Here is a 13,422-nt window from a genome sequence, read left to right on the forward strand (position 1 = left end):
TAACAATGTAACTTGTAGAAGAGGGGCAAGTCCTTAATGTCTGGGCTGCTTGAAAAGCTGCTGCATCATCAGCTTTCACGAGGTCCCCTGTGGGAGAAGGAGGTGTTTCCTGGGGGCCTGCAGTGTTCCCAGCAGGATTTGGACTTGTCGGTGTGGGCAAGATTGGCCCCTGCTCCTGGCCACACTTTGGGAAACGCAGTTCACCTCAGACCTTGCCCTGCTACCACAAGGCTCCACACCTGCACCCAGAAGTGAGAACCCGGGGAGAAAGCGCAGCTGAGGCCTCAGTCTGCCTTGGGACCTGAATCCCAATGTCCCTAAGACATAAGCAGGAGACTTAGGACCAGCTGTGACTCACACCCTGGGTTGCAGAGCGGCCTGAGGCTGCAGGTTGGAGGTGACCAAAGGCAGGGAGGAGAGAGAAGGTGTAGGGTTAATGAGAAGATCCAGCTAACCCTGCCCCTGCCTCAACCCCTCGCGGGGATGAAGAGTCCATGCACTCCTCCTGTCCCCTCCTTTCGTGATTAAGCCTCACAGAGAGCCAGCCACTCGAGCCTGAGATGTGAATCCCATCCCACTTCCTCCCTCTGCCTTTCCCCACCCCAATGTCTTCACCCACTGCCAAATGCTACCAAGGCCTCCTGCTTAGCTTTGCTCCAACTGTCCTGAGTATCCCATTTTAATCTGATGCTTCTGACCCATCCAAGACAGCTGAAAGCGCCTTCTGTCAACTGTTCCCTACAATCATGTCAGCAAGTGTGACAAGATCCATCCTTTACTTATAGGAGAAAGCCACATGGCTAACTCAGCAGGGCAGTCCCAGTTCCCCACGCTGTGCACTGCCCCATCCACAGCCCAGCCCTACCTCAGCACTATCTACACCCTCCCATGGTCCAGACGCACAGACTCTTGATCTTATGTCGTTTCATGACTCCCACCCCTTTTAACCAGCTATTCCTCATACTTGGAACATCTTTCCAGACTCCCTATTTACTGCCTGTCAAACTCCTACTCACTCTCCAAAGCCCAGCTTGAGTGCACTTTTTTTTTTGTAAAGGCTTCTTGTCTCCCTCTAAAGTGTCTCGCTTCAGTTCTGTGCCCACACCTGGCTGTCAGTCTCCCCACTGCCACCCAGGAGGGATACATTTCAGCTCATCCATGCATGTGCTGGATCCCACAGGAGGTCATGAGCTCCTCAAGAGTATTCATCTTTGCAGCTACAGATTCTGACCAGGTGCATAACACTGAACAAATGAATCCAGAACATTGCTCTAAGGCAGCACCAGGTGAAAGAGAGCCTCAGCCTTTCTGAACTCGAGCTCCTCCTCATGCCCTGGCCCCTCTTCAGCCCCAGGGGCATCCGGATCTCCCCACCACCACTGACCTGAACACCCAACTACTGGCAGCCACTGGCCCCAGTCCCACACAGGCCTTAGCCACCTGCTGCTGCCTCTCTGCGGATGGGCCACGGACAAAGCCATTCACACCTGTAATCCACATCCCAGAGGGGCAAGTCAGGCCCTGCTCCCATGACTGCTCATCAGGACAGGAGGACAGATGGTCTGACACTCACCCCTGATGCGGGATTGGCGGTCCAGCCCAGCTCTGCAGTAGCCGTCCTGGTGTCCATTAAAGTTTCTGAAGGTCAAAAAAGAAAAAAATGGTGCGTCAGAAGAATTACTGGACAGTGAAGTTACTTAGGACTGTAAATGTCAGTGCTAGGAACCCTGGGGCTCCTCTGCCGAGCCTACGGCTGAGGGGAAGAGATCTGCTAGGAGGACACAGCTCATGGCAGAGTCAGGTACAGATCTCAGGTGTCCTGATGCTAAGGCTCTACTGAATGACCCCAAGCCACCTGGGGGATGATGTGTGACGTCATCTGCCTACTCATCACTTTAATCCCGAGACATGGCATCTTCTCACATCACTCAACCTATGTGTTCTCCACAGGCCATGCTGACCCAAGAGCCAAGCCTAATTCCCTCCGCAAGTCTTTCTCAGCCACCTCCTTCTGATTTCTGACTCCCTACTCCTTTCTCCCCACTCCTCTCCTCTGCTTCCCCTTAGGCATCCACGTTGACACTCTCAGCTGATTTCCCTTCAACTTCTCTGGCCCCAACACTCCATCCTCCTGCAGGTCCTTTTGCCTCTGGGCCCAGATACACAGCCACCCCCTTCCCAAGACTCTGCTGAAAGCTCATGAGGCTTTGGCAAAGGCCTCACCCCAAACACAAACACACATCGCAGACCCCAGGGGCCTGCTTCCTGGTCACCAATCCCTCTGGCCAGTAAGGGAAAGATGGACACCCTGACTTGGCTATGAGCTCCCAAGGGCACCAAGGTGGCTACAGTACATACACCAAGATCACCAGGCACCATGTAGCAATTACAGAGCTGATATTTACTACAACTGTTTTTGGGCACATAGCAGTGAAGTGTCCTAAAGTGGGGCAGCTTTTTCTTTTTTCTTTCTTTCCTTTTCAGTCTATTATTGACTGCTGTCAGCCCTACCTCTCGATGGAAACTTCTCCCCAAAACCTGACTAGAGCTTTGATCAGCAAGTCCAAATGCCCTTTTGTTTGCAGGGGGTTTGTTTGTTGTGTAGGGGGGGTTGTGTGTTTTGGCTGTACTACACGGCGTGTGGGATCTGGACTGAACCCGTGCCCTCTGCACTGGAAGCAGAGTCTCAACCACAAGACCACCAGAGAAATCCTTTTCTTTTTTTTTTAAACAGCAGCTTTACTGAGGTAGAAATGACATACAATAAACTGCACATAATTAAAGCATACAATTTGATAAGTTTTGACATATATTCATACCCATGAAACCATCACCACAATCAAGAAACATAGCCATCATTCCCAGAAGGTTCCTGTCCCTCTGTAACCCCTCCTCCCCTCTTGCCCCTGCCCTACCCTGTCACTGTCCCCAGGCAATAAGTAATCTGTTTTTTGTCACTATAGGTTAACTGGCATTTTCCAGAAATTTATATAAATGAAATCATGTAGTATATTTTCTTAATCTGGCTTAGCTCAGCATAACTAAGATTCACCGTGTTTGTGTGCATCAATATTTCATTCCTTTACATTGCTGAGTAGTATTTCACTGTATGGAGAGATTGCATTTTGTCTACTGATTCACTTGTCATTTCCATTTGGGGGCTATTACATGAGAGCGTATGAGAGTTCCAGTTCATCCACATCCTTGCCAACACTTGGCATGGTCAGTCACTTTTAATTTTGGCCATTTTAACAGATGTGCAGTGGTATCTCATTGTGGTTTGAATTTTCATTTCCTCAATGAAGGGTGATATTAAGCATCTTTTCACATGATTTCTTGTCATCTGTATATCTTTTAGTGAAGTGTCTGTTTGATATTTTTCCATTTTTAAATTGGGTTGTTTCCTTATTGTTGACTTTGGTAGTTTCTTTATTCTGGATACAAGTCCTTTATCAGACCAGATGGTCTACAAATATTTTATCCCACTTTATGACTTATCTTTTCATTCCTTTAATAGCATCTTTCAAAGAACAGAAGTTTTAAACTTTGGAGAAGTCTAATTTATCAACTTTTTTCTTTTATAGTTTGATATCACACCTAAAAAATCTTTGCCTAACCTAAGACTACAAAGGTTTTTCTCCTACCTAGGTCTATGATGTATTTTGAGTTAAGTTTTGCCTAAGTTAGAAGCTATGAGTCAAATATATAATTGTGAGGGTTTTGTTTTTTTTTTGGCATGGGAGTGCAGAGTTCCAGAAGGGCACCTTTCAAAATCACACAATGGTGCTCTTTAGGCTAGTGGAGGTGTCTTATGCACTTGAACTTTCCAAGGCATGTATCAAAGCACCGGGCACAGCACACCCTAGCTGAACAGGAGGCTCAACAAACATGGGCACAGGACACAGACTTGACGTGTTGCTCTGGTTTCTTCCTACTCTGCTTCCTTTTCTCCTGAACATCCCTCCACGCCCTGTGAACAGTCATTCTCTGTTCTCTATTTCAGGCAGGAGATGGGAAGTATGAATGCAGAAATTTGGGCCCCTTAGGAAACAAAACGGAGAAGGCACTGGCACCCCACTCCAGTACTCTTGCCTGGAAAATCCCATGGACGGAGGAGCTTGGTAGGCTGCAGCCCATGGGGTCTCGAAGAGTCGGACACAACTGAGCGACTTCACTTTCACTTTTCACTTTCATGCATTGGAGAAGGAAATGGCAACCCACTCCAGTGTCCTTGCCTGGAGAATCCCAGGGATGGTGGAGCCTGATGGGCTGCCGTCTATGGGGTCGCACAGAGTTGGACACAACTGAAGCGACTTAGCAGTAGCAGCAGCAGCAGGAAACAAAAGAATTCCTGGCATAAACCAAAGGGTTAGGAAGAAACTACCCTGCGGGCAGGACTGAGGCAGTGAAAATAAAGTGATAAATGAGGAGCTGTGCTGAGCCACGGGGTGTCCTATGCCCTTGTCTCTTGGTGCTCAATCCCAGAGAAGGGATGGTGGGAGTCTGTCCAGGTGACAGGGCCTTGGACACCCAGCACCCCAGCCTGGAGTGACCCCACCAGGCAGATATGGCATAGATGGAGCAGACAGAGTCTTTGGGCCAGAACAGGTCTAATGAAGGGACCCCAGAACCACCCCATGGTGATCTGCATGGACTACACCCACAGCAGATGGGGTCCAGGGTATCTCAATGGGTACCAGTATGGACAGGTGCTAACAGGTCAGGGAGGTACCTCCTCACAACCTGACACTACACAGCCCACCGTGACAGCCTTCTGCCTCCCAGTGGAGTGGGGGCTCTCACTGCAAACAGGGGAGTAAAGCAAATACAGTGAGCTGGGTTTACTAGCCCATCCAAGCTCACTTGGAGTTGGATCAAGAGTGGTGCCCCTTGTATAACTGAAGGAACACAAGCACAGGAACAGACTTCTTGAGTTTGTTTTCTCCTCTGATTCTTCCGACAGCTGGGGAGGCCGGTTCCTGCACCAAGCAGCCCTCCTTCTCCCCCGCGTCTCCACTTCACAGCACTAATAATGATCATAATGACACACCAGATTTACATAATACGTGTCTCCAAAGGCACTCCATGAGGCCCTGGAGAAATTCATCTCCATGATTAAAATGCTGTCGCCAGGTGGGCCTGAAGCAGGAGTCACTGAACCCACTTGGCAGAGTTAGGGACCAGGGTACAGAATAGCATAATGCCTCCTTCAGGGTCACACAGACTCCCATCCTGATCTTGATAGCCTCAAATCTCAGCCTGCTGCCTACTGGGCAGACATGGGTGTCTGCAGACTCTGCAGTGTCCTGGGATGGAGGATCTTGCTCATACAGCTAAGAATCCACAAAAGCCCCCCAGAACAGCACATATTGCAATAAAAATGTATATGGAGACACTCCCCAACTTCAGGATCATGCTGAAGTGCAGTGAAGAGCAGAGGACATGGGCAGGGAGGGAACTAGAGTCCAGAACCAAAAGTAAGAAACAGCCTTCACTCCTAAATCTTCCAAGGTTTGTTCTGCTAACCCCATGAATACAATCTAAGAGTTCATTATATTCATAGTTACCTGCTCAAGGGCTATAATTGAATCTGTTTCTAAATAATTTTTCCATCCACCTTCTTGGACAGAAGTTGCAACGAGAAGAATCCATTTCTCTGCATCCTGCCCGCCGCGGAGACGGAAGGCCACCAAACCATAAACCATCCACTCGATATGATTAAGGGCAGTTTCTTTTCTGGCACAGAGCACTCCTGATTATGGCATTACACTCTGGTGGGGGCTGAATTAAAGTGATTTGAGGAGGTTTACATCTCCCTGGAGAAGAAGAGAGTGCTCATTTGCATTTATAAAGCATATTGAGAGTTCTGGCAGAAAGTTATGGTGGAAGCACAATTAAATATTTACCATCACTTCTGCTCTCAAACAGTGGCATGGGGACCAAACCAGCTGGAGGTGCATGTGTTGCTGTCAGATCGCAGGCCTACAGGGGACAGGACTCTGGGACCCATACCCACCACCAGCCTCTGCTCTCTGGGTGTGTGTGCTCACTGCCCAAGGGAGAAAAGCTGGGGAGGGCACATGGAGGGCAGCAAGGACACTGGTGTAGGCAGATGGGGTCCAGGCCCCACTTCCATCACACAGTGACCATTTCTGTCCCCTCCCTCCTCATCTGCAGAATGGAGGAGGGCTCGTCAGAGCTCAGGGCCAAGAGCGGACTGCGTGACACAAAGCACAGCAAAACGAATGCGTTTATTATTATAACCTAACCACTCCAAGCTTCAGTTTCTTAGCTACGAAAAGGATCTAATGATGGTATCTGTAAAATATCTCTAAGATTTCTATAAGAATTAATGATCATAGATACCTACTGATATCTACCGCCTTCCTTTAAAGACCCAGGAGTGACACAACCGTGGAGAATACGGCAGCGAATCAGAGCAGTGGGTCCCCTGGAGGGACTCTTGGTCCAGGGGAGAGACAGAAGCAAAGTCTCACTCAGCATTCTGTTCTGGCTGAGACCATGAGAAGGAAACTGAGAAACTCAAGGGAATGGACGTGTGGGGAGTAAGTGGGTCCATCCCCAAAGACACATGCCACTGTCTCTGGGCAAAGGCAACACTGGCCTCCTGGGCAGGGCTGGGCTATGGTGGGGGCGAGGAATGGAGACAGCCACCTGCCACCTGGGAGAGACAACAGAGTGACCAGGGGAAGCAGAGACAGGTCGATGCGGATGAACTGGGAACCATCCCAAACCTAAGAGGCGGGTGAGGAAGACTGAGCCAGAGGGGAGGGGAGGCCGCAAGGGGAGACAGAAGGGGGTCTCTGGCAGGAGCCGGCCAGACTGGCAAGAACCCGAGAAGCCTGGGGCACATGAGCAGCCTGGTAGAGAGACGCCATTTTCCCAGGGAACAATTTCCCTTCAGTGGTTCTGGTAGGGAAACCCTCAGGGTCCCCCCTCCAACCACGGGGGGCTGCCACCCGAGGGTCAGGGTGGTGGGGGCAGGTCTGAGCCCCCTGCACAGAGGAAAAGGCAGCTGCCACCCAGCTCTGCAGACGGTTCCCCTTTCTGTCTGGATTGGCACCTTGGGATGTATTGACATTTGGGATGAATTAGATGCCCATCATGGTGAAAGAGAGCTAAATAAACCCTCTCCTTACAGTTCTGCCACTCTTGCTGGAGAGACATTAATCAGACATTCAGCTGAAAATATTTACAACGTCCTTCCGTGGTGGTAACAATATACAACAACATACACAGATGGAATGGGGGCTTCCGGGCCTCCAGTGAGCAGAGCCTCATGTGTATTTGATAAGGCAAATTCAAGAACCTTCCAAGCAGGGAAGAACCAGCACGGCCGTGCAGTCACTGCCTGGTGCAGCCTTCCGTGGCTCACAGAGCTCCCGAAACACAGGAGCCACAGCCCAGAGTCGCTCCACGAATCCAGGTCCTCCCAGATAAAGGCCAGGAGTTGGAGGTCAGCCCACTGCAGCCCAAGCCTCTCCCTCAGCCTTCACGAGGGGCTGGGATCACTGGGTCCACTGGGATCACTGGACCATCAGGGGGTGATGGTCCCCATTCAGCAAAGGTTGTCTGAGTCGCTCCCACAGGCAGGTGGGTGCTGTGCAGAAACCAGAGACAGAGCAGAGGAAAACAGACACCCTGGCCCTTGAGGACTTTGCAGACAAGTGAGAAGACAGAAATTAATCAAATAACCACGCGGCTAAATCTGCAATTACGGCCTCGCTGAGCGGCAGGAAGGGGAATCCCAGGGACAGTTGTGAACACTGAATAAAATGACAGGTGTGTGAAGCCTGGTGCACAGCTGACACTTCCTCCTTGCTTTCCCAGCCCCAGCTGATGGAGGTACAGCGACCAGCCCCTTCACACACACACACACACACACACACACACACACACACAATTGTCCCAGGATTGAGTCCACACTGGCAGGAACAGGACATGTAGTGAGCAGTCTCCCCCACTCCCAAATCCAGAGTGTGCCAGTACTCACAGTGCGCTGGGCAGCTCTGACCATGGTGAGGCCCTCAGCCTCTCCATGGGACCCCTATGTTGCCCTCCAGACCTGAACTCATCTCAAGAACCTGAGCATTTCCTAGAGCTCACTCCTCCAGCCACCATCCCAGGCTCCTCGGTGTCCCCACTCATGGCCTTGCTCCGCCCATCACGGTGGCCTGCCAAAGATGCAGGCCAGGTTCACTGCAGGGGCCTCGTGGGGCTCTTTCTCCAGGTCTTCCCTGGGGGTGTGTCCTATCTTCATACATCCTGTTCACTGGGCAAAGAACTCCTGATGATTCCCACAAGATTCCTCAGGTGTCTGCTACTCCCGCAAACCCCAGCCCCTGACACAGGGTCCCGCAACCAACAGCTGCTCAGCTCCACCTTCACACTTGCCCAGACTTCCTATTGCCAACTCAGTCCAGCCTCCCGGCAATCTCATCACCAACCTTCTGAACAGGCTTCAGGTTGACCCCCAGGACAGAGGAGCGAGAGCTGTGCCAGCTCTGGGTTTGGAGATGGCTCTGGTTGAGCGTAAACTGGGAAAGGTACCAGCTAGCCTCAGGGGCTCGTGTTCTGGCGTAACTGGGCCCTGGGCCCAACACGGCTGGTGAAAAAGTATTCCAAGCAAGGCATTCACATCCCATCCCACGTGTCCACCCAGGCAAAAGTTCTTCACACGCACCCTGCTCCACACTATCCCACTGCCATTCCCTGGAGCCCTTCTGGGAAACCTCAGGTGCATTTAGCTTTGATTCCTTGTTCTCCCCAGTCCATCATCAGATCACTCACCACGCCACAGTGACTCCTGCATCTTCTTCACTGTGTGTTCCTTTCCAGTATCAGCAACTATGAGTCTAGGGCATCAGCCCTGCGCAGTGGGACCACAGCAACCACCTCCTATCTGGTGTCTCAACAGAGGCTCCATCTGTACCCTTCTCCACACAGCTGCCCAGTTTAGCTCCTGCTGTCCATGTAACTAGTTCAAAGGCAATACTGCCACATTCAGCAAAGCCTTATAGAATCTCGGTTCCTCTGATTACCGAGTGATGTCACCCCTGAGACATTGGCCAAAGGAAAACAGAAGGCTCTATATCAATAAGATATTCATTGCAGCATTATTTAGAACATGAGAACACTAGAACCAGCCTATCCAGAGGGGAAGTAAATGCAGGATGGCACACTCATGTTCACACTCCTGGAGTGTAACCATGTCACAGCATCAGGATGTCAGCAACTAAACACAGAGCAGGACACAGAACTGTGTCTGCCCCACGGATGCAACTCTGGAAACAGCACTTCAGTGGAGTGAAGTAGCAGCATGAGTGCAAAGACCAGAAAGCCAAGTGCAAGAGTTCATAGGTCAGGGACACCAGTTTACTATCACTCACTCTCTTCTTATTCCTATGCTGTTTTAGAAGACACATGTTCAGAAACAGAAATTTAACCCACCTTCTAAAAACCCCTATTTCATCCCATCTCACTCCCCTACTTTATGATTTCCAAAGTCTCTTCACTAATCCAAGATATGCCACAAACTTCTGGCCTCCATGAAGCTTCTGCTCCAAGCCTGGCTTTTCCATATTGACCTTCAGTTTCCCAAAGGAGACCCATCATCCCCCACACCCCCACTTGTGCTCAGGCAGGGCCTCCTGCCTGGAATGGCTTTTTCCTCTTCTCTACCTGAATTCTGTTCTGAATCTTTCTTGCCCAACTGTGCTATAAGTACTTTGAGAAGGCATAGCTGTGACTTACATCCTATAGACTTTAATCAGATGCCTTCTGTAGCAGAAATGCTCCATCAGCTCTGGAGACCTGGTTCAAGTCCCAGCTCCAAGACTAACAAGCAAATCAACATCTGAACATCAAAATCTGATTTTCCAGAAAGAGGTATCTCCCTTGCATCTCTGAGCCAGTAAGACCAAGTCCAGAAAGATGCTCTGTGTATTTTTAACAACACTCATTGGAATAACATTTATTTACTGTTAGATGGCATCACTGACTCAATGGACATGAGTTTGGGTAAACTCCGGGAGTTGGTGATGGACAGAGAGGCCTGGCATGCTGCAGTTCATGGGGTTGCAAAGAGTCAGACATAACTGAGCGACTAAACTGACTGACTGACTGTCTCTGCCAAGTACAAAATGTAAGGTGAAGAGGAACAGTTATCACATAAGTCTCCATTGACTGGTATGTAAGAGGGGCTGATGAGAAAGAGAAGTAAGCCTGAGTAAATGGAAGGAGCCAGTCCAGCCCATCTGCTGAATGACTGACTGACTGAATGAGTCGGAACAGGCACTTAAACCATAAATACAAACTGTGAAATTTGCTCTTTTAAAGAACACAGATTAGTGTAGTCCTCCCCACCACACCCTTCTCCTTCTGTTTCTTTCATTTCTCAAGGTGCAATTAATTATCATAAATAGAAGCCACAGCTTAAATGGGTCAGAGCATAGAAATGTGCCTCTAAGAGGTGGGAGGGGCTCTGGGTCTGGTCCTGGTTTCCACGTGGCAGAACCAGTAAACAAGCCAGAGGCATAACTCTGATTTCCCTCCCTCCCAGAGCTCTACCAAGTGAGGCTCCCTGGGAAGCAGACCAGAGCATGGGAACCTGACATGGGCTGTTCAGCTGGGGAGCTGGAGAGGGCTGGAGACAAGCCTCAGAAGGGCTGCCTTCTCTGCCCAGCCCAGCCCAGCTCAGACTTGGTACCTGGCTTGGGAGGGTCCCTCTCCTCTCTGGCCTCAGCAGGTCACTTCTGGCCCTCAGTCCCTAGAGCGGTCTGTAAGAAACATGGAAAGAAACCATAAGGAATCTCTGGAGCTTGAACGGACCCTTCTGCCTCCTGAATCCCCAGGTCTAGCTTGGTCTTATGGTGACTTATCAGTGCATATGCCAGTACCTTGCAAATGCTTTTTACTAATAAAATATAAAAACTGATTTAGGAGATATATTAGTTTCCTCCAGCTGCTATAACAAAAGCACACAATCTAGGTAGCTTCAAACAACAGAAATCCAATGTCTCACAGCCCCGGGGGCTAAAAGTCCAAAATCAGGGTGTCAGCAGGGCCATGCTCCCCCTGAAACCTGAAGGCGAGAATCCTTCTTGGCCTCTTCTAGTTTCTGGGGTCTTCCTGACAATCTTTGGTGTTCTTTGCCTTGAAGTTGCATCATTCCAATAAAAAGCAAAGACATTACTTTACCAACGAAGGTCCTATGGTTTTTCCAGTAGTCATGTATGTACGTAAGAGTTGGACTATAAAGAAAGCTAAGCACCGAAGAATTGATGCTTTTGAACTGTGGTGTTGGAGAAGACTCTTGAGAGTCCCTTAGAGCAAGGAGATCCAACGAGTCTATCCTAAAGGAGATCAATCCTGAGTGTTCATTGGAAGGACTGATGTTGAAGCTGAAACTCTAATACTTTGGCCACCTGATGCAAAGAGCTGACTCATTGGAAAAGACCCTGATGCTGGGAAAGATTGAGGGCAGGAGGAGAAGGGGATGACAGAGGATGAGATGGTTGGATAGCATCACCAACTCAATGGACATGAGTTTGGGTAAACTCTGGGAGTTGGTGATGGACAGGGAGGCGTGGCATGCTGCAGTCCATGGGGTTGCAAAGAGTCGGACACGACTGAACAACTGAACTGATCTCTGCCTTCAGGGTCATGGGTGACCCCAAGTGTCTCTTTCTTCACATGGCCATCTTAGAAGATATCAGTCATATTGGGTTAGGGGTCCAACCTACTTTAGTTTGACCTCATGGTAATGAATTATATCCACATGACCCTATTCCAAATAAGGTCATATCATAAGGTATTGAGGTTAGGGCATCAACCTAGGCAATCATTTGGAGCCAAGGAAGTGCCACTAGACACTCATTGCCCAAGTGCTTGACAAATCAGAGTTGATCCCCTAATAGCAAGCACTGCCATGCCCTGTGCTTGGTCCTAGTGTGGGCAGTGGAGTGTCTTAAGGGCTTAAGGTCCCAGCTAGGTCCTAAGGCCCACTCTGAAGGGTGGGCTTTGGTCCTCCAACCCCAGTCCGCCATGGCAGTCTTGATTGAAAAGCCTCGGCCCTCCAGCTGCCCTCTAATTTCTCCTCAGCCCTCCTTGTCCAACCCCCAAAGGACCCTGTTGCAGCATCCTTCAACCACGGACACCGCACACGGGGGATCTGGGATGGGGCCGCAGCCTCAGCATGAGTGTACCGAATGCCTCTCCTGCAGGCTGCCCGCTTAGACACACTGGGTCTCACCTGGGCCTAAAGGGAAGGCTGACGATGTATCCCGAATAGCCAAGTGGCTCCCCTGACCCCTCCTACACTCTGAGGCCCAGGGAACACAAACACGCCAGGCCTCTCCTGGGCCCCATGTTATTCTCAGTGCCCTGGTGCTGGGGCAAAGCTGGTGAAGTTGGCATGCAGGGGTACCAGCCACAGCTCTACAGCCACATCCCAAACCCAGTGACCCCAATACTACCCTCTTCAGCACATGCCTCCCCATCCCATGGGGCATGGGCTCTGCAACCAGAGGGCAGCAGCCTCCAGCAGCCAGGCCTGGGGCCCACAGCACCTCTGCTGGGCTGGACACAGGGACTTTCTGGGTTAACCAACAACAAATGTCTGTATAAGGGCCCTGGTCAGGGATGGGGACCCATGGTGGCCTGTGGAATGGGGCGGGGGGAGAGAGGGTTATGGACTCATGCACACGCATGCCCCACAGCCCATCTTGTTCATGAGTGTGGCTCCAGCAGCCTCTGCTATGGAAAGCACAGGTCCTCTTGGTGCAGTGTGGCATGGCTTCATTCTTCAAAACTATGGCTGAAGAATCACCAGTTTGAGAACAGTGGTGCTGGGCATGGTCTCTCTCATCAACAGTCTCATGTGCCACCAGGGAGGGTCCCCTCTTGCAAAGCCACCAAGAACTGAAGGCAAGAGTCTCTCCTCACATCCAGAGAAGCTTGGGAAGAGGTCAACAAGCAGCTCAAACATGACGGAGCGACTCACTTTCACCCTTTGAGTTTTCCCCAGGGCCAAGGTCAGGGACAGCATTTCAGAACAAAGGCAGGGCCCCCACACACCTGTGCTATTACCTACTCATCGTCCCGATGGATCAGGACCACCGGGGCCACCTTTCACAGTGAAAGGATTTCAACAGTGTTCTTGCCCAAGTGGAGGTGGAGGCTCTGTGCCAGGCCCGCCCTTGGGAGACTGTTCCCTTGTGGGGCCCAGCCTGTCCCCTCCCCACGCCCCTACACTTATCTTGCATGGCATGCCACCCTCATCTGTCTCCTCAATGGAGGAGGGGGTTTGGAATTCAAGGACTGGCAGCTGCGCTCCAACAAAAGAGAAGCCCTGAGCAAGTGAGACTATACACAGGCGCAAGGAAAAGGGGAGACTGAAAG

The 13,422-nt window shown here is 50.6% G+C and overlaps 1 protein-coding gene across 1 annotated transcript in view; it reads right to left on the bottom strand.

Annotated features, from left to right (window-relative positions):
• The window catches only part of EPHB1 (EPH receptor B1), a 462,131-nt gene that overhangs the window by 323,264 nt on the left and 125,445 nt on the right, over nucleotides 1-13,422 (bottom strand). Inside the window, exon 2 of the mRNA XM_055569620.1 lies at nucleotides 1,574-1,638. Within this exon, the coding sequence (XP_055425595.1) occupies nucleotides 1,574-1,638 (65 nt within the window). The remainder of the gene's footprint in view (nucleotides 1-1,573; nucleotides 1,639-13,422) is intronic.

The sequence above is a fragment of the Bubalus kerabau genome, chromosome 2 (assembly GCF_029407905.1).
Source record: "Bubalus kerabau isolate K-KA32 ecotype Philippines breed swamp buffalo chromosome 2, PCC_UOA_SB_1v2, whole genome shotgun sequence".
Taxonomy (NCBI): Eukaryota; Metazoa; Chordata; class Mammalia; order Artiodactyla; family Bovidae; genus Bubalus; species Bubalus kerabau.